This window comes from Salmo salar, chromosome ssa09 (assembly GCF_905237065.1).
Source record: "Salmo salar chromosome ssa09, Ssal_v3.1, whole genome shotgun sequence".
NCBI lineage: Eukaryota > Metazoa > Chordata > Actinopteri > Salmoniformes > Salmonidae > Salmo > Salmo salar.
In genome coordinates, this window is record NC_059450.1 from 37508101 (window position 1) to 37534176 (window position 26076).

The 26076-nt window shown below is 44.4% G+C and overlaps 1 protein-coding gene across 2 annotated transcripts in view; it reads left to right on the plus strand.

Annotated features, from left to right (window-relative positions):
• The window catches only part of LOC106611281 (mitotic deacetylase-associated SANT domain protein), a 36807-nt gene extending 15338 nt beyond the window's left edge, over positions 1-21469 (plus strand). For both annotated transcript variants that reach the window (XM_014211326.2, XM_014211325.2), the window contains exons 3-13: positions 1590-1910; positions 3481-3868; positions 4413-4479; positions 6218-6360; positions 6608-6711; positions 10575-10650; positions 11624-11712; positions 12425-12568; positions 14644-14778; positions 15523-15716; positions 18043-21469. In XM_014211326.2, coding sequence (XP_014066801.2) covers positions 1590-1910; positions 3481-3868; positions 4413-4479; positions 6218-6360; positions 6608-6711; positions 10575-10650; positions 11624-11712; positions 12425-12568; positions 14644-14778; positions 15523-15716; positions 18043-18292 — 1911 coding nt within the window. In that variant the 3' untranslated portion in view covers positions 18293-21469. The remainder of the gene's footprint in view (positions 1-1589; positions 1911-3480; positions 3869-4412; positions 4480-6217; positions 6361-6607; positions 6712-10574; positions 10651-11623; positions 11713-12424; positions 12569-14643; positions 14779-15522; positions 15717-18042) is intronic.
• The last annotated feature ends 4607 nt before the right edge of the window (positions 21470-26076 follow it).

Here is a 26076-nt window from a genome sequence, read left to right on the forward strand (position 1 = left end):
GCTGAAACCCCTCCCCCATTCTTTCCATCATAGGGCTGAAACCCCTCCCCCATTCATTCCATCATAGGGCTGAACCCCCTCCCCCATTCATTCCATCATAGGGCTGAACCCCCTCCCCCATTCATTCCATCATAGGGCTGAACCCCCTCCCCCATTCATTCCATCATAGGGCTGAAACCCCTAAGGGGGGGGTTACCTCTCTTTCTCCTGTCCTGGTGTTGGGGCTGGAGTTTTCCAGTGTATAGGCCTCCAGCATCAAGTCATACTCACTCCTATAGGTGTCTGCCACACTCACTCACTCCTATAGGTGTCTGCCACACTCACTCACTCCTATAGGTGTCTGCCACACTCACTCATTCCTATAGATGTCTGTCACACTCACTCACTCCTATAGGTGTCTGCCACACTCACTCACTCACTCCTATAGGTGTCTGCCACACTCACTCACTCACTCCTATAGGTGTCTGCCACACTCACTCACTCACTCCTATAGGTGTCTGCCACACTCACTCACTCCTATAGGTGTCTGTCACACTCACTCACTCCTATAGGTGTCTGCCACACCCACTCACTCCTATTGGTGTCTGCCACACTCACTCACTCCTATAGATGTCTGTCACACTCACTCACTCCTATAGGTGTCTGCCACACTCACTCACTCCTATAGATGTCTGCCACACTCACTCACTCCTATAGGTGTCTGCCACACTCACTCACTCCTATAGATGTCTGCCACACTCACTCACTCCTATAGGTGTCTGTCACACTCACTCACTCCTATAGGTGTCTGCCACACCCACTCACTCCTATAGGTGTCTGCCACACTCACTCACTCCTATAGATGTCTGCCACACTCACTCACTCCTATAGGTGTCTGCCACACTCACTCACTCCTATAGGTGTCTGCCACACTCACTCACTCCTATAGGTGTCTGCCACACTCACTCACTCCTATAGATGTCTGCCGCACTCACTCACTCCTATAGGTGTCTGCCACACTCACTCATTCCTATAGGTGTCTGTCACACTCACTCACTCCTATAGGTGTCTGCCACACTCACTCACTCCTATAGATGTCTGCCACACTCACTCACTCCTATAGGTGTCTGCCACACTCACTCACTCCTATAGGTGTCTGCCACACTCACTCACTCCTATAGGTGTCTGCCACACTCACTCACTCACTCCTATAGGTGTCTGCCACACTCACTCACTCCTATAGGTGTCTGCCACACTCACTCACTCCTATAGGTGTCTGCCACACTCACTCACTCCTATAGGTGTCTGCCGCAATCACTCACTCCTATAGGTGTCTGCCACACTCACTCCTATGGGCTTCAGCTGATGAAATACTCCAACATCTTCACTTAATTGTATGATGTTTGTTTAGGGAATTGAAAGTCAATTCACAGCATTATGCTAGCTTTCCCTTCCTGGTAGTATAATTCTATTATAGGTTCACTTCAGTACGACAACACATGAAGTAGTAAGTAGTTTGTTTGCTCATTTGATCTGTAAAGGAAGCCTGTTCAGGTAGCCTCTCCAGTCAGGTATTTGATGATGTGTGTTTCTGTCTGTCTCGTCGTCAGGCACAGCACCACAGGCCCTGGAGCCCCCAGAGACCAGTGCCAGGGCGAGGGACCATGGACAGGGATTCAGGGGGCCACAGTGCCAAGCGGCCCCGTGATGAGAGCATGATGCCCCTGGTCATCCCTGTGTCAGTCCCTGTACGGAGGCCAGACCCCCCCTCGTCCTCGTCCTCCCCAGACGGGGAGCACTCTACCCCGGAGACAGGCCGGCCACAAAGATCCTTCACCCTCCAGGACGTGACCAGTATGGACGGCAAACCCTCCGTCATTGTCACTGGCAGGCGATCTCTCAGGAACTCTCTGTCAGAGAGCTCAGGACAAGTAGGTGCTAGTGCCCGCCCCACACACACCTTACTAACGTCTCCTCTAGTACCATAAGTAGGGGCTTGGTTCATACCTCTGTTTCCATATCATCTATTACAATCCTACATATCCTGCCACCATGCTCTAGCACCCCCCATCATCCAGCAGCCCACTCTCCCCTGTTTCCCCTCATGTCTCTCTCTCCCCCCTGCCCTCATTCCAACCCTGCCCCTCCCCCTCCCTCCCTGCTGCCCCAGATCAGGTCATGGAGATTAGCAGGGGTTATCCAGACTATAGATGGAGGTATAGCCTACTACTGTACTGTACAATAACCAGGGTGGGGGTGTACTGGACATGTTATGTGTAGGGGGATAATGTACAAAATAGAAAATTAACAAATTTGCACATTTCTCCTTTAATTCCCCTTTAGTGAGGAAAGTGCCGTTTTTATGTGCCGGTTTAGCGATGGTTCTCTACTGCTGCTGCTCATTTCGTGGCAAAGTTTGCAAATAATAAATAATATATACAAACGATATACTTCCTCATAGTATACTTCTGCCAGGTAAGCCTACTATACAGTTAACATTTAATTGAGAAGGTTTTGGGGAAAGTATTTCTGTCGACCCACAAGACAGTTATCACATCAACTGGCTACACACAGTGATAGACAAACACACGCGCCAGACAGACAGACAGCCAGACAGACAGACAGCCAGACAGACAGACAGCCAGACAGACAGACGGGCAATATTGCTGGAAATTAATTGGCAGATATTGTGTTACGTTTGGCTTTTTAAGCCAGTAGTGGCTAACCAGGGGTGGGATAATGTCAGTGTTGCTTTGATTAGATAGTAGCTGGGAGCTTGCAATGTCTGTTACTTGTGAGATTTGTTTATGACAGTTTGTGGTAGAACACGTAAAAAATTGCTTGTACTTTGAGAATTGCTTGGCGAGCCACTCATCGGTGGGCTGCGATCGACCTGCTGGAGACCCCTGATGTAGAATGTATCCTCTCTAGTGTCTGACCAGATGAATAACTCACTTAGACTGCATGCTGTAAACATTGCTTCATACTAACTGGTGTATAAGGGTGTGGACAGGGGAACAGGGTGGACATGGTGGACAGGGAGACATAGTGGACAGGGTGGACATGGTGGACAGGGGGACATGGTGGACAGGGGAACAGGGTGGACAGGGGGACATGGTGGACAGGGAAACAGGGGGACATGGTGGACAGGGAAACAGGGGGACATGGTGGACAGGGAAACAGGGGGACATGGTGGACAGGGAAACAGGGTGGACAGGGGAACAGGGTGGACATGGTGGACAGGGAAACAGGGGAACAGGGTGAACATGGTGGACAGGGAGTCAGAGAGACATAGTGGACAGGGTGGACAGGGGAACAGGGTGGACAGGGGAACAGGGTGAACATGGTGGACAGGGAGACAGAGAGACATAGTGGACAGGGTGGACATAGTGGACAGGGTGGACATGGTGGGCAGGGGGGACAGGGTGGACAGGAGGACATGGTGGACAGTAGTAGTCATGTATTTCTGTGTTTGTACTGATGTTCTACCTCCTTCTTTAGAACGGCGGAATCGAGGGAGGGAACGACAACGACGGCAAGAAGCCCAAACGCCGTCCCCGGCCCGAACCCCTCTTCATCCCGCCTCCCAAGCCTGGCACCTTCATCGCCCCTCCTGTCTACTCCTGCATCACCCCCTACCAGAGCCACCTCCGCTCCCCTGTCCGGCTAATAGACAACCCCCTGACCATGCCGCCCTACACCCCCCCGCCCATCCTCAGCCCGGTGAGAGAGGGATCAGGTCTCTACTTTTCTACCTTCCTCTCCTCTGCTGCATCCAGCCAGGGTCTGCCTCCACCCAGGGTCTGCCTCCAGCCAGGGTCTGCCTCCAGCCAGGGTCTGCCTCCACCCATCACGCCCAAATCAGCCACACGCAGCCTGCTGCGATCCAGTGAGTACCACTATCTGGGGCCTACTGGGGTTGTAGTCCAAACCCCCATGTGCTTCTGGGGGTTGTAGTCCAAACCTACTTAACCTGTTTCTTTTGGGGGTTTTAGTCCAAACCTGCTCAACCTGTGTCCTACTGGGGTTGTAATCCAAACATACTCTACCTAGCTGGGTGTTTCTGGGGGTTGTAGTTCAAACATAGCCTACCTGAGTGCTACTGGGGTTTGCAGATGCCTTAGCACTGGTTTCCCCAGATCCAGATAAAGCTAAGATTCTCTATTGAGCATGCCTTTTAGTCCAGGGGTAAACTTAATCTGGGAACGTGAAACCGGCCATTAGGATTTCAACAAGCTGTCATCAGAATGAACTGTAGCTGTGTGAGTTGGACCATAACTTAATTCCCTCATATAAACGTTTCTTGAGGAATACGCATGAAGTAAGCTCACTTCCTCCAAATCTGCTATACTAAATATTTTCTGCTGTAATAAGGTTAAAAGGGATAAGAATAGTACATTTAGCGGACGTTTTTTTGTTGTTGTGTTTTTCAGACAGCGTTGACATAACCCCACCACTGCTCTCAGCGATCGGTGAGGCCACTCCAGTCAGCATAGAACCGTGAGTACACACACACACGCACACACAACACACCACCCTCCATACTCCTTTCATCCCATTATCAGTTACGTGTATGGATCTCAAGTTTAAGATTCGAGCCTGAGAGGGTGGTGTGAAACCAAAGTACTTTTAAATCAAAGTACTCTTAAATCAAAGTACTCTTAAATCAAAGTACTCTTAAATCAAAGTACTCTTAAATCAAAGTTAGAGTCAGAGAAGATATTCATCCAAGGCCAAACAACTAGTCAAATGGTACACTGTGTGTCTTTCTCAGTGATGGTGCTGAGTCTATTGATATGTGCTGCAGTAGAGGAGGACTGTTTTTGTGTTAGTTATGAAAGGATAGATTGGGTGCTTTGGATCTGACCCAGTTAGCCTGTATCACAGTCCTGATTTTATTCACAAAGACAGAGGAGTGTGTGTGTGTGTGTGTGTGGGAGGTGGGGGAGTGGTGATTGCTTGGTGAGAGAGAAACAGGGTGCATTGTGGATTGTCTTCCCTTTCTTCCTCTCTCTGACTGGTAGCAGCTGGCTAGTAGTCAGGGCGGCCGGGCGGCCAGGCAGGGGTAACCTCCAGTGGTGATAAATCAGGGCTTTCAGCTGAGTCTAGAGCAGCCAGCCTCCTCTGCTTCCTCCTTAAACACCCCACCTCAACCCCCTGAGCCAGATCAGCTTACAGCAGGGGCCTGTTGATTAGTGTACAATGTAGCAAAATGTTTTGCAATGGGGAAACAAACACGATTGTTTCTTATGGGAAAAGTCCATGTAGTCGTGAGCCAGATCAGCTTACAGCAGGGTCAGTTTAGGAGGCAAACTTTGTGAACGTTGCTGATAGAAATCAAATGAATAGAGCTGAAGTGATTCTTTATTCGACATCCACAGATGCTTGTTTGTTTTACCACAGAGGCCTAATATATTTTTATCTGAACGTTCTACAACATTGTGCCCTGCTGAACACACTCCAGCTAGCTCATTCTGGGAAGGGACCTGAACTGAGCTAGCAGGCTGCAGCCGGGTGCAATTAGTACACAGGGAGGGAGAAGGCTGAATAGTGTCTGTGTTCCAGACTGTTTCAAAGCTGCCATTAGCTATCATTGGAGGGGTATCCTGGGGATAACCTGGTCGACTTACCGCTTTATCACCGTCCGGTTGCTTCAGTGCAGCAGACCGTTTTTTAGATGATTAGCTGTGGCTTATTTCTGTAAACCAGCTGAACAAATCAATTCAAATCAAATGTTATTGGTCACATACACATGGTTAGCAGATGTTATTGTGAGTGTAGCGAAATGCTTATGCTTCTAGATCCGACAGTGCAGCACTATCTAACAGGTAATATCTAACAGTTCCACAACAAAACCTAATACACACAATCTAGTAAAGGAATGGGATGAGAATATATAAGTATAAAATATATGGATGAGCAGTGACAGAGTGACTAAGATGCAATAGATAGTAAAGAATAGATAGTGTAGGATACAGTATACAGTATATATATATATGAGATGAGTAATGCGAGATATGTAAACATTCCACTAGTTAACTACATGTCTGTATAAGAACACTTATTCACATTATTTTTCTTTAAATAGAAAATGGATCTAACTTGCGAAACCTTCCCTGTCGATCACAACAGTATGATCTAGAATTGTAATAATGGAGGCTATGCTATAGCAGGACAGAGAGACTGTGTGTCTCCCGTCTCTCCGACTGACCACTAACTATACATTCTGTCATCTCAGGCGTATAAACATCGGTGTGAGGTACCAGGCAGAGGTACCAGAGCTGAGGCAGCGTTCAGCGGCCCAACAAGACCATCCCAAGGCTGAGCTGGTCTGGGCTCCTCTCCACGATCTGGAGGCTAAACCTGGAGACCAGGAGAGAGGTAATACACTAACAAAAGTATCATCTAACTGTCCCACCATTAATACTGTCATAATACTGTCATTAACCAGGTTGGTATTATCCAATAGAAATGAGTCAGTAAATCAAGCATTCAGTAGTGATTTGAAGAACCCAGTGGAAAACATTTGCTGATCATGCTACAGTATCTCAATCACAATCTCTCTTTCTCTCTCTCTCCCTCCCCCCTCTCTCTCCCCCTCCCCCCCACCCTCTCTCTCTCTCTTCAGTGGATGACCTCATGAACCTGGCGTGCTCAAGCGCTCTGCACGGCGGAGGGACCAATCAGGAGCTGGCTCTGCACTGCCTGTACGAGTGCAAGGGTGACATCATGGTGAGCAATGCATGATGGGTCATGATGACTGAAGAGGGATGACAGGGAGGGGTTAGAGCTGGGTCACATTCATTAGGGCATACTGTAGCAAAATGGTTTGAAACTGAAAATGAAAAAGGGGGTTTAGGTGTTGACAGATTGAACCTCTGTTTGTGAGGGTTTTCTTCCATCTTGCGTGTACTGAACAGAGTACAATCTTGGCTTTGGTGGGTGGGATTTAACTGGACCCCGGCTGTGTTCCAATATCCATACCTGCATTTCTTGCTATACCACCACCGAATGCATACACAATGCATTCTATTTTTTATGTTTTAATTTGAGCCATTTAGCACAGCACTCTCTACCACCAGCAAACACAAATGGTGTATGCTATGGTAAGGGTATTAGGGTGTATGATATGGTAATGCTATTAGGGTGTATGGCATGTTAAGGGTATTAGGGTGTATGGTATGCTATTGTAAGGGTATTATGATGTATGGTATGCTATGGTAAGGGTATTAGGGTGTATGCTATGGTAATGCTATTAGGGTGTATGGTATGCTATGGTAAGGCTATTAGGATGTATGCTATGGTCAGGCTATAAGGGTGTATGGTATGGTAAGGGTATTAGGGTGTATGGTATACTATGGTAAGAGTATTAGGGTGTATGCTATGGTAAGGCTAATTTGGTGTATGGTATGTATGGTAAGAGTATCAGGGTGAATGGTATGGTAAGGGTGTTATGGTAAGGGTATTAGGGTGTATGGTATGATAAGGCTATTAGGGTGTATGCACTGGTGTAAAGTACTTAAGTAAAAATACTTAAGTTGTTTTTGGGGGTATCAGTACTTTACTATTTAGATGTTTTACTACTTTTAATTCACTACATTCTTGAAGAAAATATTTCTCTTTTTAATCCATACATTTTCCCTGACACCCAAAAGTACTCATTACATTTTGAATGCTTAGCAGGACAGGAAAATGGTTCAATTCACACACGTATCAACAGAACATCCCTGGTCATCTACTGCCTCTGATCTGGAGGACTCACTAAACACACAGGCTTAGTTTAAATAATGTCTGAATGTTGGAGTGTGCCCCTGGCTATCCGTAAATTCCCAAAACAAGAAAATGGTGCCATCTGGTTTGCTTAATATAAGGAATTTGAAATTATTTAAACTTTTACTTTTGATACTTAAGTATATTTTAAACCAAATACTTTTAGACTTTTACTCAAGTAGAATTTTACTGGGCGACTTTTACTTTTACTTTAGTCATTTTCTATTAAGGTGTCACGGTTGTCGTAGGGTAAAGTGGACCAAGACGCAGCGGGGAAATGTGCACTCATCTTCTTTTATTAATCGGACAAAGAAGGTGAACCAAAACAACACGTACACAAAAAAAACACAACGACTAATAACATGCCGGTAAGGCAACAAAGCTATATACAGCACAATCTCCCACAAATACTAAAACAAACACATACCTATATATAGGACCCTCAATCAGAGGCAACTAGAAAACACCTGCCTCCAATTGAGAGTCCAATCCCCAATAAACTAAACATAGAAATACAAAGAACTAGACTAAACATAGAAATACATTAACATAGACCAGTGCCCAAAACCCGGAATAATAAATCAAACACACCACTAAACACACAACCACCCCGAACCACATAAAACAAATACCCTCTGCCACGTCCTGACCAAACTACAATAACAAATAACCCCTATTACTGGTCAGGACGTGACATAAGGTATCTTTCCTTTTACTCAAATATTAAAATTGTTTAAATTTTCCACCACTGGGTGTATGGTATGGTAATGTATTAGGGATTTATGGTTTGGTAAGGATATTAGGGTGTATGTTAAGGGTATCAGGGTGTATGGTTTGGTAAGGGTATTAGGGTGTATGGTTTAGTAAGGGTATTAGGATGTATGGTTTGGTAAGGGTATTAGGATGTATGGTTTGGTAAGGGTATTAGGGTGTATGGTTTGGTAAGGGTATTAGGGTGTATGGTATGGAAAGGGTATTAGGGTTTATGGTATGGTAAGGGTATTAGGGTGTATGGTTTGGCAAGGGTATTAGGGTGTGTGGTTTGGTAACGGTATTAAGGTGTATGGTTTGGTAAGGGTATTAGGGTGCATGGTTTGGTAAGGGTATTAGGGTGCATGGTTTGGTAAGGGTATTAGGGTGCATGGTTTGGCAAGGGAATTAGGGTGTATGCTTTGGTAAGGGTATTAGGGTGTATGGTTTGGTAAGGCTTTTAGGGTGTATGGTTTGGTAAGGGTATTAGGGTGCATGGTTTGGTAAGGGTTTTAGGGTGTATGGTTTGGTAAGGGTATTAGGGTGTATGGTAAGGGTATTAGGGTGTATTGTATGGTAAGGGTATTAGGGTGTGTTGTATGGTAAGGGTATTAGGGTGTATGGTTTGGTAAGGTATTAGGGTCTATGGTATGGTAAGGGTGTTTGGCAAGGGTATTCGAGTGTATGGTTTGGTAAGGACATTAGGTTCTATGGTAAGGTATTAGAGTGTATGGTTTGGTAAGGGTATTAGGGTGTATTGTATGGAAAGGGTATTAGGGTGTATGGTATGGTAAGGGTATTAGGGTGTATGGTATGGTAAGGGTATTAGGGTGTATGGTATGGTAAGGGTATTAGGGTGTATGGTATGGAAAGGGTATTAGAGTGTATGGTATGGTAAGGGTATTAGGGTGTATGGTATGGTAAGGGTATTAGAGTGTATGGTATGGTAAGGGTATTAGGGTGTATGGTATGGTAAGGGTATTAGGGTGTATGGTATGGTAAGGGTATTAGAGTGTATGGTATGGTAAGGGTATTAGAGTGTATGGTATGGTAAGGGTATTAGGGTGTATGGTATGGTAAGGGTATTAGGGTGTATGGTATGGTAAGGGTATTAGGGTGTATGGTATGGTAAGGGTATTAGGGTGTATGGTATGGTAAGGGTATTAGGGTGTATGGTATGGTAAGGGTATTAGGGTGTATGGTATTGTAAGGGTATTAGAGTGTATGGTATGGTAAGGGTATTAGGGTGTATGGTATGGTAAGGGTATTAGGGTGTATTGTATGGAAAGGGTATTAGAGTGTATGGTATGGTAAGGGTATTAGGGTGTATGGTATGGTAAAGGTATTAGGGTGGAGGAATTGTTAGTGTTGTCACTCAGCAAAGTTAACTGCTGTGTATCTAACATGTAACAGATGTGGTGCAGCACAGTGGCTAGTGAGTTCACTATTCCTGCTAGTATCCATGTTCTCCTTGAATCTAGGTGTTGTTTTGATATCAGATATGCTCAGTGCTCCATCTTTCCAATGTAGAAAACACTTACACACACACACATACACTGATACAGTATACACACACATGCTGACACACTAGAGTAAAGGTCATGTATGGGGCCTTGGGCAGAAACCCAGCAATGTGTTCAATGAGAGAGATAGAGAGAGAGAGACCGTGAGCTAGAGGGGCTGAGATATAGAGGAAGACAGCTTTTACTAGTGGCTCCAGCTTGCAGCATTTGGCCATGATGTTGTCAAGGAGACAGAGGGTGGCTGTCAGTGTGTGAAGTGCTCTCTCCCTCTCTCTCTCTCTCTGTCTCTGCAGCAGCAGGATACATGTTGCTCTCTTACAGTATATTTCCCAGTTCATCCCCTCATTATTAGGGACAGATCAGCCTCTCAATATCCAGTAGAACTCTGATCAGTGTCCTGTGTGTGCTCCAGCCAAGTAAACCTTGATTTGAAGTATTGCTCGGAGACTCATAAGCTGTTGCAAAAAATAAACAAACAGGACATTTTTCATGTATTACTCTTCAGAGTTAATTTGTAAATGGTTGGATTGATTTGTTGTTCTTGGTTTTCAGGAAGCGTTGGCCCTCCTGCTATTGAAAAACCCCATCTTCCCAAAGAACCACCGTCTAGGATACTACCACTACTCCGGTTGGTCAAGACAGAGAACTGGGGTTGAAAAATACTGCTCACTTTTCTGAAAGTGCCAGGTTTTCCAGAAATCCTGGTTGTAAAATTCCAGGAATCAGGAGAGAAAAAGCAGAAAATCCCTAAACCTCTAACTAGGATTTCTGGAAAACCTGGGAATTTTTTGAAAAGTTACAGAAATTCTACAACCCTACATATAACACTTTATATCTGTACAGTATTATGTCTATGGTTACTGCACTGCTCTCTCCTCTGGCACTCTCTTACTTTGTTTCTAAGTCACTGTGGGTAGTCTACTCTTCCTGCAGACAAGCCTCAGTGCAGAAATCTCTGTGGGTTGTCTACTCTTCCTGCAGACAAGCCTCGGTGCAGAAATCTCTGTGGGTACTTTTACGAAATTAGAATAATCAAACTTCATTGGATTATGTCAAAGTGCATTCCTGCAGGCATGCCTGTGCTGTCTGAATACTTGTATGAGTCCTTTTCTCCTCCCCTCTAGTAACAGGGATGGGCTCCAGAGCCCCCCTCAGCCTTAAACAATGGCAGCTGAAGGGAGGGGAGGTGCTAGCTGGTGGGGGATGGAGTGGGTGGAGCGGTGTGGGTCCATGGAGAGAGGGGGGGATTGGCTGTGGAAGGGAAACTGTGGAGGATTGAGAGTGTCGCTGGGGATGATGGGAGCAGAGTGAGAGGTAGAGTGGGAGAGGAGTGGGGTATTGGGTTTGTGGCGTTTGGTTAATCCCAAGCAGAGGACAGAGAACCATTGTTTGTCCAACCAGTCGTGTGTGTGTCCACCCTGTGCATACAGGAGCAGACAGTCACCAGTCAATGTCTGTCCGTCTAATTCCCCACCACTCTTTTGTCTGTTTTCTCTCTCTTTCTTTCTCTCTCTCTCTTTCTTTCTCTCTCATTTTCTCTCGTTCTCTCTCTCTCTCTCTCTCTCTCTCTCTCTCTCTCTCTCTCTCTCTCTCTCTCTCAGGGTCAGACAGCTGGACCCCAGTAGAGAGAAGTTGCTTTAACAAAGGGATCGCTGCCTATAAGAAAGACTTCTTCATGGTCCAGAAACTGGTATGTACCAGTACATGTGCAGTACCAGTCAAAAGTTTGTACACACCTACTCATTCCAGGGTTTTTATTTTTTATATTTTCTACATTGTAGAATAATAGTGAAGACATTTAAAACAATGAAATAACAGATATAGAATGATGTAGTAACCAAAAAGTGTTTAAAAAATCTAAATATATTTTATATATGAGATTCTTCAAAGTTGCCACTGTTTGCCTTGATGACAGCTTTGCACAGCTCTTGGCATTCTCTCAACCAGCTTCATGAGGTAGTCACCTGGAATGCATTTCAATTAACAGGTGTGCCTTGTTGAAAGTTAATTGAATTTGTTTGAGCCAATCGGTTGTGTTATGACAAGGTAGGGGTGATATACAGAAGATAGCCCTATTTGGTAAAAGACCAAGTCCATATTATGGCAAGAACAGAGTTACCTCTGAGTTGGGATTTGGAGAGTGAGCTGCGTTCAGAGGATCTATGTGTTTGAGAGTGTGAGTTGGAAGCAGATACATTAGTTGAGAATACAAAATACAGATTTAAAAGCCACATGGTGGACCACTCAAATAGAGTTTTGAGACTCTATAAGCAGGAAAACACAGTACAGTATGTTAAAACATGTACTAGGCCTAGATATGAAGTGTCTGTTGATGTGTGTGTGTGTGTGTGTGTGTGTGTGTGTGTGTGTGTGTGTGTTTGTGTGTGTGTCTGGTGGTTCAGGTAAGCACTAAGACGGTGGCTCAGTGTGTGGAGTTCTACTACAGCTATAAGAGGCAGGTGAAGACGGGTCGGAACGGAGCTCTGATCTACGGAGACACGGACCCACCTGAGAGCAGGAACACTGAGGAGGAGCTGGACCACAAGGTGAGTTGATTGACTACCTACAAAAGGATGTTATAACACATTCACAAGTAGTACATAAGCATTTACAGATTCTATAAACAATCCATCCCTTTACCAACAGATACAACACTACATAAGCAATCTTTGTACAATAATTATTGTCTTCAATGTTCCCTCCAAATAAATTCAGTTCTGCTGAGCGCAAGCTTGAATATGATGTACAACTTCCGGCGTGTGTTTAATGTGAACACTGAGGCTGTATCCGCTTTAAGTTACAGTTCTAACAGTAGTTTACTGTGAACACTGAGGCTGTACCCGCTTTAAGTTACAGTTCTAACAGTAGTTTACTGTGAACACTGAGGCTGTACCCGCTTTAAGTTACAGTTTTAACAGTAGTTTACTGTGAACACTGAGGCTGTATCCGCTTTAAGTTACAGTTCTAACAGTAGTTTAATGTGAACACTGAGGCTGTATCCGCTTTAAGTTACATTTCTAACAGTAGTTTAATGTGAACACTGAGGCTGTACCCGCTTTAAGTTACAGTTCTAACAGTAGTTTACTGTGAACACTGAGGCTGTACCCGCTTTAAGTTACAGTTCTAACAGCAGTTTACTGTGAACACTGAGGCTGTACCCGCTTTAAGTTACAGTTCTAACAGTAGTTTACTGTGAACACTGAGGCTGTTCCCGCTTTAAGTTACAGTTCTAACAGTAGTTTACTGTGAACACTGAGGCTGTACCCGCTTTAAGTTACAGTTCTAACAGTAGTTTACTGTGAACACTGAGGCTGTTCCCGCTTTAAGTTACAGTTCTAACAGTAGTTTACTGTGAACACTGAGGCTGTACCCGCTTTAAGTTACAGTTCTAACAGCAGTTTACTGTGAACACTGAGGCTGTATCCGCTTTAAGTTACAGTTCTAACAGTAGTTTAATGTGAACACTGAGGCTGTATCCGCTTTAAGTTACAGTTTTAACAGTGGTTTACTGTGAACCCTGAGGCTGTACCCGCTTTAAGTTACAGTTCTAAACGTGGCCATGTAGGCAGGCTACTGTGGCTATTTGATCATAATGTAGGCCTACCAGTGTGGCCTACCATCAAAAACAATGGAGAAAATGTATGCCATAGCATTTTAACATGGAAATAGCTGTTCTATCATTCAGCCTACAGTAGCAGCCAGTGTGTGGTGTCAATGTAGGCCTACATTCCATGAAACACGCATGGCTTTACATTAACCACTTTATCCACTTGTCCTTCAGACTGAAAATGTTGTTGTGTTGTTTGATGCCAGAAACCACTTTACAAAATAAAATGCATCATTATTCCCATACCATTATTACAGAGAATCAGACAAATTATACTACCCTCTGCCTATTGGCTGCTAAGCTTATTCAAGCCTGTCTCAAAAATGCAACACTGTCCATTCAAGACACAAAAAAAACTATAACTGACTCACTTTTCGAAGATGGGTAGAAATGTACACGTTTTGTGCTCTTGCAGGAAGCAATCACTCCCGCATTGCTAACTACAAATGATCTATAACTGGGCTAATAATTCACTAACTACCAAAGGATATGAACAGATGTACAAATTTGCACATGTTGCTACATGTAGCTCTCTCTTTGATCTCAAAACAAGCACATCTACTGATGACCGCTCATGCTGTAAACATAGTCCAGTTTAAAGTGAATGGCACAGATCCATATATGGCAATGGTCTATTTGCATATAGGCCTACTGCAGCTCTGATTGGTTATGGCACACCGGTCTGTGTAGAGTACGGAGGCCCTGTCAATAGAATCCGACTCCGATGTGTTCTGCCTACAACAAAATCTCTTGCATAGTTAGTTTTGCATACTAAAGTATTTTATAGTTCGTTTTGTTTCGGTATGTTCCATTGAAAGTGGCTAATATTGTGTTGATTCTATCACAATTCCAACAGTAAAGGGAAACATTTATAGTGTTAACTAACGGCGAAAACTCTAGAAAGTTCAGTGAAGTTCAATATCGTGCTTCTCTAGCTTATATTTCTTCTGCACGGCAGTCCCAAGGGAACATTGCTTATCTTTCTCCCTTTCTCTCTGTCTCTCTCTCTCTCAGAGCTCTCAGAGCTCTCAGAGATTAGAATCTCGGAAGGAAGAGGAAGACAACAGGAATTGGGAGGGGTCAATTGACAGGAAGCAGCGGGGCTCCAGTCCAAGCAGGATGACACAGACGTTACAGGCCACAGAGAACGTGAGTGGGAGACTCAGGGACAGTGTGTGTCTGTGTGTTGGAACGGAGGAGACGCTGACTAGAAGATGAATGAGCATTTTCATGTATGTATGTGTTATGTTTATTCTTGTGTAATCAACACTGATGCCCCCATGCAGTAAACAACATTTGCACTTTTGAACTTGCCTTGACTGAGTTCACAGTAGGATAGTGGATAGGGAAACCAAGCTGCAGCGTTGTTAAGTCTGTTGCCCTCTAGTGGCTAAACACTGAACAGCTGACTTGGCTGGCTTCCTCTCTCCCCATGTTGCGTAATTTGACTCTGTCAGCAAACGATGACTCATAAAACTGACCCGTTCCCCATTTTCTGCAGTTAGTTGGGTGATCTGGTAGAAAGCTATGGTTTTAAAAGGTGGCCTCTTGAGCTTTGGTGAAACTTTGAGCTTTGTTATGTTTTGTATGGTCTGATGTAAAAATGTGTCAAAAACAAGCCTTATTATGTTGAGTGTATTTTGTACTAACCAGGTATGCAATGTTCAGGTTAGTTTGGCTCTAGCTGGGAGATGTGTGAGTGTGTGTGCTGACCAGAGGTGTGTGTGTGCAAAGCAGTTGGCAAGATACTACTCTGACAGTGATCAGCTGTCATGCGCAGCTTGGCAATGTGGAGGAGAAGGTGCTTTTTGTATGCATGCCTGTGTCCTTGCATCTATGATCTTTTGAATGCTTAAATAATGTTGCAAATTAAGTATTGAAATGTGTGTGCAGGCTGGAGCGGTCCTGGTGCTGAAGACACAGGACGATGTGAGGAGAGACCAGATGTCTTCCCGGGTCAGTCACCCCCCTCAGCCCCCTCCCAGCGCCCCCTCGAAACCACGGCCGCCTCCCAAGACCGGGACCATATCAGGGACCAAGGGCCCCGCCGGACCAGAGGGAGAGTTCCCTTGCAAGAAGTGTGGCCGGTAAGTGTCTGAGACATGTCTTAGATTAGAAGGTCTTAGATGGCTACTGGCAGAGCAACATGGTGCCGTCAACTGTCAAAGATGGCCCAACTCTCTATGTGGTTCTATGGCTAAAGGTACTGTATTTGGAAGCTCAGTTGGATTCTGGCTAAAGGTACTGTATTTGGAAGCTCAGTTGGTTTCTGGCTAAAGGTACTGTATTTGGAAGCTCAGTTGGTTTCTGGCTAAAGGTACTGTATTTGGAGCTCAGTTGGTTTCTGGTTAAAGGTACTGTATTTGGAGCTCAGTTGGTTTCTGGTTAAAGGTACTTGGAAGCTCAGTTGGTTTCTGGTAAAAGGTACTTGGAAGCTCAGTTGGTTTCTGGTAAAAGGTACTTGGAAGCTCAGTTGGTTTCTGGTTAAAGGTACTGCATTTGGAGCTCAGTTGGTTTCTGGTTAAAGGTACTTGGAAGCTCAGTTGGTTTCTGGTTAAAGGTACTTGGAAGCTCAGTTGGTTTCTGGTTAAAGGTACTTGGAAGCTCAGTTGGTTTCTGGCTAAAGGTACTGTATTTGGAAGCTCAGTTGGTTTCTGGTTAAAGGTACTGCATTTGGAGCTCAGTTGGTTTCTGGTTAAAGGTACTTGGAAGCTCAGTTGGTTTCTGGTTAAAGGTACTTGGAAGCTCAGTTGGTTTCTGGTTAAAGGTACTTGGAAGCTCAGTTGGTTTCTGGTTAAAGGTACTTGGAAGCTCAGTTGGTTTCTGGTTAAAGGTACTTGGAAGCTCAGTTGGTTTCTGGTTAAAGGTACTTGGAAGCTCAGTTGGTTTCTGGTTAAAGGTACTTGGAAGCTCAGTTGGTTTTTGGTTAAAGGTACTTGGAAGCTCAGTTGGTTTCTGGTTAAAGGTACTTGGAAGCTCAGTTGGTTTCTGGTTAAAGGTACTTGGAAGCTCAGTTGGTTTCTGGTTAAAGGTATTTGGAAGCTCAGTTGGTTTCTGGTTAAAGGTACTTGGAAGCTCAGTTGGTAGAACATGGAGTAAATGCTAAATGGTATATAAAAGAAACATAGTCTTGAGATCCAAGATTTGAATAAAGCTATTCCAATTGATTGATTGCAAAGTGTACAACATCTGTCAATATTTTGTAGCAAGTTGATGTTTATTACCATGAATTTTGCCCTTGAGGCAGAACTGAGCGATTTCCGCTTGATGGGCCAGCTGCAAAGTCCAAATTGGCTATATATGAAAACAAATCATGACAAAAATAGCTTTTTGGTCTTAAGCATTAGGGTTAGCAGTGTGGTTAAGTTTAGGGTAAAGGTTATGTTTAAAATCAGATTTGATGACATTGTGTCTGTGACAGTAGTGACCACTCTGCAGAGCTGCCTCCAGGGCAAGAGTCATGAATATAAATACCAACCTGCTGTTTTGCAATTCGAGGTTGTCCACTCTGAGAGTGAATCGTATGGACTGGTAGTAGTGATGTGTACTGTATATTGGAGAAGAACCCTTGATCAAAGGGTGCTGAGATATCGACAACATCTGCAGGATAACTGTCTTCTACTGGTTGGTTGGAAAATGTTGGAATCTTAGAGATGTTGTTGGTTGCAAAAACACTGATTTGAGAAGCACTCCGAGCACTGTGTGTGCGTGGGTGAGTGCGTTTGTGTGTGTGCATGCACGTGTATAACATAGTGAGAAGTGCTCCTTGGTGGTTGTTTGAGCAGGAAGGAATAAAGCAGAGTTGGCCAATTTTGATAGAAGAGCTCACCCTTAGCAACCGCAGTCCTGTTATTATCAACTGTCTCCTAGCAACTGAAACACAGCAGTGATATGGCATGCCATGCCCCCAGTCTATGCAGCTCTGCCCAGTGACTGACAGTGTACTAATTATCAACACGCCCATTATCCGGGTCCTCATTGGCCCATATACTGTAGACTACTCTGCAGTATTCTGCCTTATCATGGTGTTGCACTTCATACAATTCTAGATTCACAGTAGAAATACCACGAGAGCGGACCTTCTCTTCTGCACAAGCACTGTATGGTTTGTGAACCTAGATTATGAAGTGAGGAAAACTGATATTTCATTTACACGTGGACAAATGTTTCTGGCATCTGGACTTCATCAGTTCTCCTTCCTTCAGATTCAAGGTTCACACACAGTACAGTGATTGTGTAAAGACAAAGTCTACACTCCTCGAATTGAAGTGCGGACCTATTTTTCTACACTGAACCATAAACCAACACCATACAGTGCTTGTCCACAGATACGAAAGCTTACAATGAAGCCAACCCAGTCTTCTCTCTGAACTCTAACCTCTGTGCATCTCCTCCTCCTCCTCCTCCCCTTAGGATCTTCTACAAGGTGAAGAGCCGCAGTGCCCACATGAAGAGCCACGCGGAGCAGGAGAAGAAGGCCGCAGCTCTGAGGCAGAAGGAGGCGGAGGAGAGGGCAGCGGCCCAGGCGGCGGCAGAGGCTGCAGCGTTACTGGCTGCGCGGCAGAACGGGGAACGGGAGGGGAACACAGCTGGAGGAGACAGCACAAACGATGACTCATCTGAGGAAGATGATGATGAAGAGGAAGATGAGGACTGGCACTAAGACCATAGAGAGAAAACGAGCCCACCCCACCTGTCTTTGCCATTATGGCAAGTGCACGCTCAATCTATCTGGCTAAGACAGACAGACAGACCTCTCCACTGGCAGGGTGAGGGGTAACAAACAGAACAGAGCAGAACTCTGAGGCCTCAGAACCCTAGCGCCCTCGAGTGTTCAGCTACGGCTCCTAGTGCTCAAGGGACATTTTACGCCCTCTTGTTACGCCCTCTTGTTACGCCCTCTTGTTACGCCCTCTTGTTACGCCTGCTTTAGCAGCATTTCTCTCTGGAAACAAACTGTCTTTATAAACAAACTGCTTTTGTATTGTTTCATGGAACAGGATCTCCTATCTTGACACTTTCAGGGACAAGTTCTCTCACACGTTTTCTCCCTCTTCCCTTTAACCTGCTTGTGAAGTGTTCAGGGGTTAACTCTCTCTCAGGCACACAGTAGGGTAGGAAAGAAAGCCATGCCATCTCTCTCTAACACCAATACTTTCCTTTCTCCTGTCTGCCATCCACCCCTGGCTTCTTCCTCTTCCTGCCAGCACTTTCAGCCAATCACAACACACAGACTCATCAGGTGGGAACTATATAGCCACGCCCCCATCGCAGTCTTTAACAACTAGAATAGTTTGTGATGCCTGGCAATGCAAGACTACATGAGCCACAATGCAACCCAGCTTGGCCACTGCTTTCTCTACTCTCTGCTCCCCAGTTTGATATGTTATTATGAATAGAAGGACACCATATGAGTGATTGGGGCCATGCAATATTGAAGTTGAAAGGACTTCCAGGTCATGAAAAGCCCAGATAGACTGATGTGGTGGTAACACCAAAGATGGTGGATAAATGAAGATTTCCCACTCAGGCCGTTTACCATTGAAAAAAATGGTCAGTTCCAGTCTGCTTAAGGGGGTGGCTCTCCCATAGGCACCAATGCTTTAGTAGCTGGGTCTGATCCGCTTAGTTCATTGACTGTACATGAACCAGAAAAGGTGGGATGTCTCACTTCTTCCATCTCTCGTAACACTGCCTGTGTGGAGGCTTACCTACATGTGAAGGAAGGAACAGTTTAGAGAACAGAACACACATCGTTGTGTGACTTTCAGCTTTTTTCCTGTTTGGGACTTTTTCACACACTCAAGGCTGCCAAAAGCTTGCACAGATGCGTCGGTCCTCAGTTCACCAAACTGGTTTCGTCTTAGTTTCAAGTGCTGTTCTTTTGGGTTTTAGTTTTGTGAATCCTTACCCTGATCACTTTTTTATAGTCATCATGTGGTGTTTCTCCTCACTGTCGATGCCTTGGATGTTTTTAACGCTTTTTATCTTTGGATGAACGACAATCAATTTTACAAAGGTTCTTTTTATATTCAACGAGTTACTGTTGCTTTTCTGCTTATTATATCAAATTGTTAATGTTGTTTTTTGTTAATAATATTGTTATTAATAATGTCACTGTTGTCTCTTGTATTATTGTGATTTTGGATTGTTTTTGCGGCAGGTTGCTTTGGAGATCTCTTTCTCATTTGACTGTAGTTTAGGGTTATTTAAGACATTGCTTTCGCTGTCTGTTTTGAACTGTGAGGTTTTAGAATTACATCTAAAGACAGTCTGAGTAGAGAAGAGATGTGAAACAGAATTGTAAACGTGCAGTAGATAGAACAACCACATGATCCCTGATGACACCCTTCTTCCTTGTATCCAGATTAAAACGGTTTAGGTAAACTAAGGGTAGGGGTTAGGGTCAGGGTTAGGGTTGGGTTTAAAGCTAGGGTTTAGGGTATGGACATCCCAAAGATTCCGGGATAGCACTAACCACATCATTACGGCAGGAGGAAAGAGGGAGGAAAACATGATGATGATGTTGACTGTTGACTGTTGAATGATGTTGACTGTTGAATGATGTTGACTGTTGACTGTTGAATGATGTTGACTGTTGAATGATGTTGACTTGAATGGGTATGTCCGCTCTATTTATTCTATGCCTATAGTCTGGACTCTTAGAAAAGGATGTCTCTATCTATCTGACTATCTTATTGTCGACATATCTCGTTCTGCCAAGCTCCATATCTCTATCGCCTCTGCCAAGCGCCAGACCAGACTCTATCTGTCGCCAAGGCAACAAACGAGCAGGCTGAAGATTCTTCTCCTTAAGCAGTCATCCACAGTGGGGAGCAGAGAGGAACGGCTCCTATTACTGGGCCCAGTTAAACCTACCTGGGTACTATGCACTGTGTGTGTGTCAGAGGAGGCTGGCGGGGAGGGCTATAGGAGGACGGGCTCATTGTAATGGAATACATGGAACAGTATCAAACATTTACATTTGAGTCATTTAGCAGACACTTTTATCCAGAGCGACTTACAGGAGCAATTAGGGTTAAGTGCCTTGCTCAAGGACACATCGACATATTTTTCACCTAGTCAGCTCGGGAATTCCAACCAACAACCTTTCGGTTACCGGCTCAATGCTCTTATCTCCTGGGCTACCTGCCACCACCAGAAACAACGTGTTTGACTCCATTCCACTGATTCCATTCCAGACATTACAAACAGCCCATACTTCTATAGCTCCTCCCACCAGCCTCTTTGGTGTGTGTGTGTTTGAGTGTGTGATGTGTATGCATTCTGGAGCGTTTGTGAGTGTGTGGAATGCCACTTGCAAGTTTGCTTTTTCTAGTCAAATATCACTCTAAAATATAATTTAGCCAGTTGAGGTTTTATCCTGACTGTTCTCTTTTGTTATCTCAATTTATCTCTCCTTACCCTTTTTTTATTATTATTTTTCTCCCAACAAGATTGTCATGGGCAATTGTTTGTTTTGAAATGTTATTTTAATACTGTAAAACAGAATTAAGGAGGAAATTGAGGGAGGGCATGCCACGAATGCCAAGAAGCTGGAAGCCTTATTCACTTTCATTCAATTAGTTAAGGGAATAAAACACTTTACATTTTATTTACATTAAGAATATCTATGAATTAAACTCTATGAATGCATACTTTGTATGCTATTTTCTTATGGGGTTCATTTCACACTAATGATGTAAAATGGAATGGAATCTCAAGTGCTTTTTACTACAATATAACTTATTTGGTTAAATTAGATTTTTACTGCCTGTGTGTTTTTGTAATAAAAAATGGGGAAAGCACTGTTTATTAAAATGTTACAATACTCATGAAATAAGTGTTTTGGTCCTTTACAAAACGTGCTAGTATCTATAAGCTGACATGTTATTGGTCCAGGTTATTAGACCAAGTCCATGTAGTCACTGTTTCATTCAATGTGTGTCTGGCTACAGGGTAAAGTGTTCTCTAGGTGCAGATCTAGGATCAGCTTCCCCTCCGTCAATCTTAACCCCAACCATTAGTGGGGGAAATGCTAAACTGACCCAAGATCAGCATTTAGGGGCAACTTCACCCTACACCGTGTCTGCAGCTGTTATTTTACTAAGATCCACTACAGGGCAGTATTGTAGTAGGAATCTTACATGCCTTTACATGTCCCAAGCATAAGAGGGCATTATTGTTTCAAATTCTATGTTCATTTGACTTTTCTTGTCTTTTTTTCTGGCCTATATAAATAGCTTTATTCCAGATTGAGCTAAAATAATGTTATACTGTGTACAATACTGGATTTACTCTTTGTAATGTAAGAGTAATTAAGTAAGTTAGACATATGCTGCTTCTCATATCAAACTGTGTCATGTGACCGTGTCGTGAGTCACTGGTCGGGTGTGGCTGTTTTGGTGGAACATCCAAACTGGTGGTTGGATGTTGGTGTGGATGGAGCTTGGTGTGGCTGTTTTGGTGGAACATCCAAACTGGTGGTTGGATGTTGGTGTGGATGGAGCCTGGTGTGGCTGTTTTGGTGGAACATCCAAACTGGTGGTTGGATGTTGGTGTGGATGGAGCTTGCTGTGGCTGTTTTGGTGGAACATCCAAACTGGTGGTTGGATGTTGGTTTGGATGGAGCCTGGTGTGGCTGTTTGGTAGTATGTTTTTGGATTTCTTTATTCAATTTTAGCATGTTTTTCTGCACGTGTTCCTCTTAAATCTTTGTTCGGCTCTTTTGTTTGTCCTTTCACTCTGACATTTTCTCTCTCCCCCTTCTGTTGTTTCTCTCTACAGTGAACGTGTTGGACTAGCTTGATCAGTAGTGCTGGACAGAGCTGCAACAGGCTACTAGACCAGAGTTGGATCAGGATGACAGACAATATTCACAGTCAAAACAAGAACAGTATGAGGCTCAGATGTCTCCTCCATAGAAATGGAATGAATAGAACAGACTTCCCCATTCTATTTCTATGTGTATTGAAAGAGTTTAGGAATGCAGGGAAGAAGGGAGGAAAGACGGGTTAGGAGAAGTGGGGTTTGAACTGAAGAGGATTCTTCAACATGAAACGTTGCTTTATCTTGTAAGCTGTGACAGCATCTATGAACAAACAGAGATCAGAGCCATGTGTAGCTCAGCCTTTAACACCATAGGGCCCTCCAAGTTCATCACTAAGCTCAGGGCCCTCCAAGTTCATCACTAAGCTCAAGGCCCTCCAATTTCATCACTAAGCTCAAGGCCCTCCAAGTTCATCACTAAGCTCAGGGCCCTCCAAGTTCATCACTAAGCTCAGGGCCCTCCAAGTTCATCACTAAGCTCAGGGCCCTCCAGGTTCATCACTAAGCTCAGGGCCCTCCAAGTTCATCACTAAGCTCAAGGCCCTCCAGGTTCATCACTAAGCTCAGGGCCCTCCAGGTTCATCACTAAGCTCAGGGCCCTGGGTCTGAACCCCTCCCTGTGCACTGGGTCCTGGACTTCCTGATGGCCCGACCCCAAGTTGTGAAGGTAGTGCTCAGCCCCCTCCTGTACTCCCTGTTCATCCATGACTGCGTGGCCACAAAGTCTCCAACTCAATCATCAAGTTTGCTGATGACACAACAGTGCTAGGCCTAATTACCAACAACAACAAGACAGCCTAAAGGGAGGAGGTGAGAGCCCTGGCAGAGTGGTGCCAGGAAAATAACCTCAACGTCAACTAAATGAAGGACATGATCGTGGACTACAGGAGACAGCAGAGAGAGCATGCCCCATCCACATCGACGGGCCGCATTGGAGAGGGTCAAAAGCTTCAAGTTCCAAGGCGTGCACATCACTGACGACCTGAAATGGTCCACCTACTCGAGACTCCGACATTGCTCGTTCTGATATTTCTTAATTTCTTTCTTTTTACTTTTTGGATTATGTGATTACTAGGTATTATTGCTGTTGGAGCTAGAAACACAAGCATTTCACTGCAGCTGCAATAACATCTGTAAATCTGTGTACACGGCCAATAAAAAATTTGATTTGATTTGTTAACATTCATTTATTGAGTAGTGTAATGGCACCCTATTCTCTATTGCACTGTAATGGCACCCTATTCACTGTAATGGCACCCTATTCTCTATTGCACTGTAATGGCACCCTATTCACTGTAATTGCACCCTATTCTCTATTGCACTGTAATGACACCCTATTCTCTATTGCACTGTAATGGCACCCTATTGCACTGTAATGGCACCCTATTCTCTATTGCACTGTAATGGCACCCTATTCTCTATTGCACTGTAATGGCATGCTATTCTCTATTGCACTGTAATGGCACCCTATTCCACTGTAATGGCACCCTATTGCACTGTAATGGCACCCTATTCTCTATTGCACTGTAATGGCACCCTATTGGACTGTAATGGCACCCGATTCCCTATTGCACTGTAATGGCACCCTATTCTCTATTGCACTGTAATGGCACCCTATTGTCTATTGCACTGTAATGGCACCCTATTGTCTATTGCACTGTAATGGCACCCTATTCTCTATTGCTCTGTAATGGCACCCTATTCTCTATTGCACTGTAATGGCACCCTATTCTCTATTGCACTGTAATGGGACCCTATTCTCTATTGCACTGTAATGGGACTTTCCAGGTGAAGAAAAAATAAAGCAGTTATTGATGAAGTCAAACAAAATCATGTTTAAGTTGCAAAAGCGAGACACCTTCAGCACAGAGTCTCTGAGCCCTTATATCCTTATCACATATGTTCTGGAAATACGTCACAAAAGACATAACACAAGGCAGTGGACCACACAGTCTCACAGAATACAATAATAACCAGTGTGTCCTCGGAATTGGCACCATCAGGCTGGCGCCAATACTATCAGCAGATAGGAGCACTGTCCATAACATTCAAGTCTAGTGAACATCGACCTTGCACAAACAGAATCTTGTGTATTACAGAAAGGAAAACTATAAAACCTGTTAATCACTTTACTGAATGGGACTTTTATATTTAATTTGCCATTACACACTATATAGGGAACAGAGACCTATTTGGGACTGAATGTGAGTCACAAATAATTCTCTCTGACTCTCCCAGTCCAGTGGCCTCTATGTGCCAGTTGGGACGCAGCTAGAGAGACTCATTTGTAACTGGCTGTTGATGGTGATGGTATTCTGGTTCATTTATCAGAGAGAGGAGATCAACCCCACTACAATCCGTCTCCAAAACCCCTAGGAACAGCCAGCATGTGGTGTGGAGAGAGGGGTCGGCCATGTAACCCAGTCCAAGTGTGGGTGTGTGTGTGTTTGAGAGAACTGAATCCTGGGATCAACTCACCATGGCAGCACAGATGTAGCTATTACAGACGGCTGTACTGCAGCACTAACTGACCTTACCTAGTGCAGCACTAACTGACCTTACCTAGTGCCGCACTAACTGACCTTTTCTAGTGCAGCACTAACTGACCTTACCTTGTACAGCACTAACTGACCTTTTCTAGTGCAACACTAACTGACCTTTTCTAGTGCAGCACTAACTGACCTTACCTAGTGCAGCACTAACTGACCTTACCTTGTACAGCACTAACTGACCTTTTCTAGTGCAGCACTAACTGACCTTACCAAGTGCAGCACTAACTGACCTTTTCTAGTGCAGCACTAACTGACCTTACCTAGTGCAGCACTAACTGACCTTTTCTAGTGCAGCACTAACTGACCTTACCAAGTGCAGCACTAACTGACCTTGCCTAGTGCAGCACTAACTGACCTTACCAAGTGCAGCACTAACTGACCTTACCTTGTGCAGCACTAATTGACCTTTTCTAGTGCAGCACTAACTGACCTTTTCTAGTGCAGCACTAACTGACCTTTTCTAGTGCAGCACTAACTGACCTTACCTAGTGCAGCACTAACTGACCTTACCCCCCCCCCACCCACACACACACACACACACACACACACACACGCACACACACACACACACACACACACACACACACACACACACACACACACACACACACACACACACACACACACACACACACACACAGACACAAACAAAAACACAGAGCAGTTTGAGTCTTACCTCACTGTGTACAACAGTTTCAGTCTTACCTCACCGTGTAAAACAGTTTCAGTCTTACCTCACTGTGTACAACAGTTTCATTCTATAGAACAGGAACAGTTACAGCTGCATAGCTCCCACCACAGAACTAGAACGTCATCTGTATGATCATTAAAGGGATAGTGTGAGATTTTGGCGTACTTGCTGCTCCTGTAGACTTCCAGTCATTGCACTAACGCTAGTTATCAATGGTTTCAGACACTGCATTTAACTTCCTTCAAACTGCACACAGAGACATAAAAATGGTATCCATGAGTTCATCTGACTCTGGGTAAGTAGAAAAAAAGGGTTAAGGTTCTTTGGGGTACCCATTTGAGGTTGTTTGGGGTTCTTTTGGGAACTTTGGGGTTC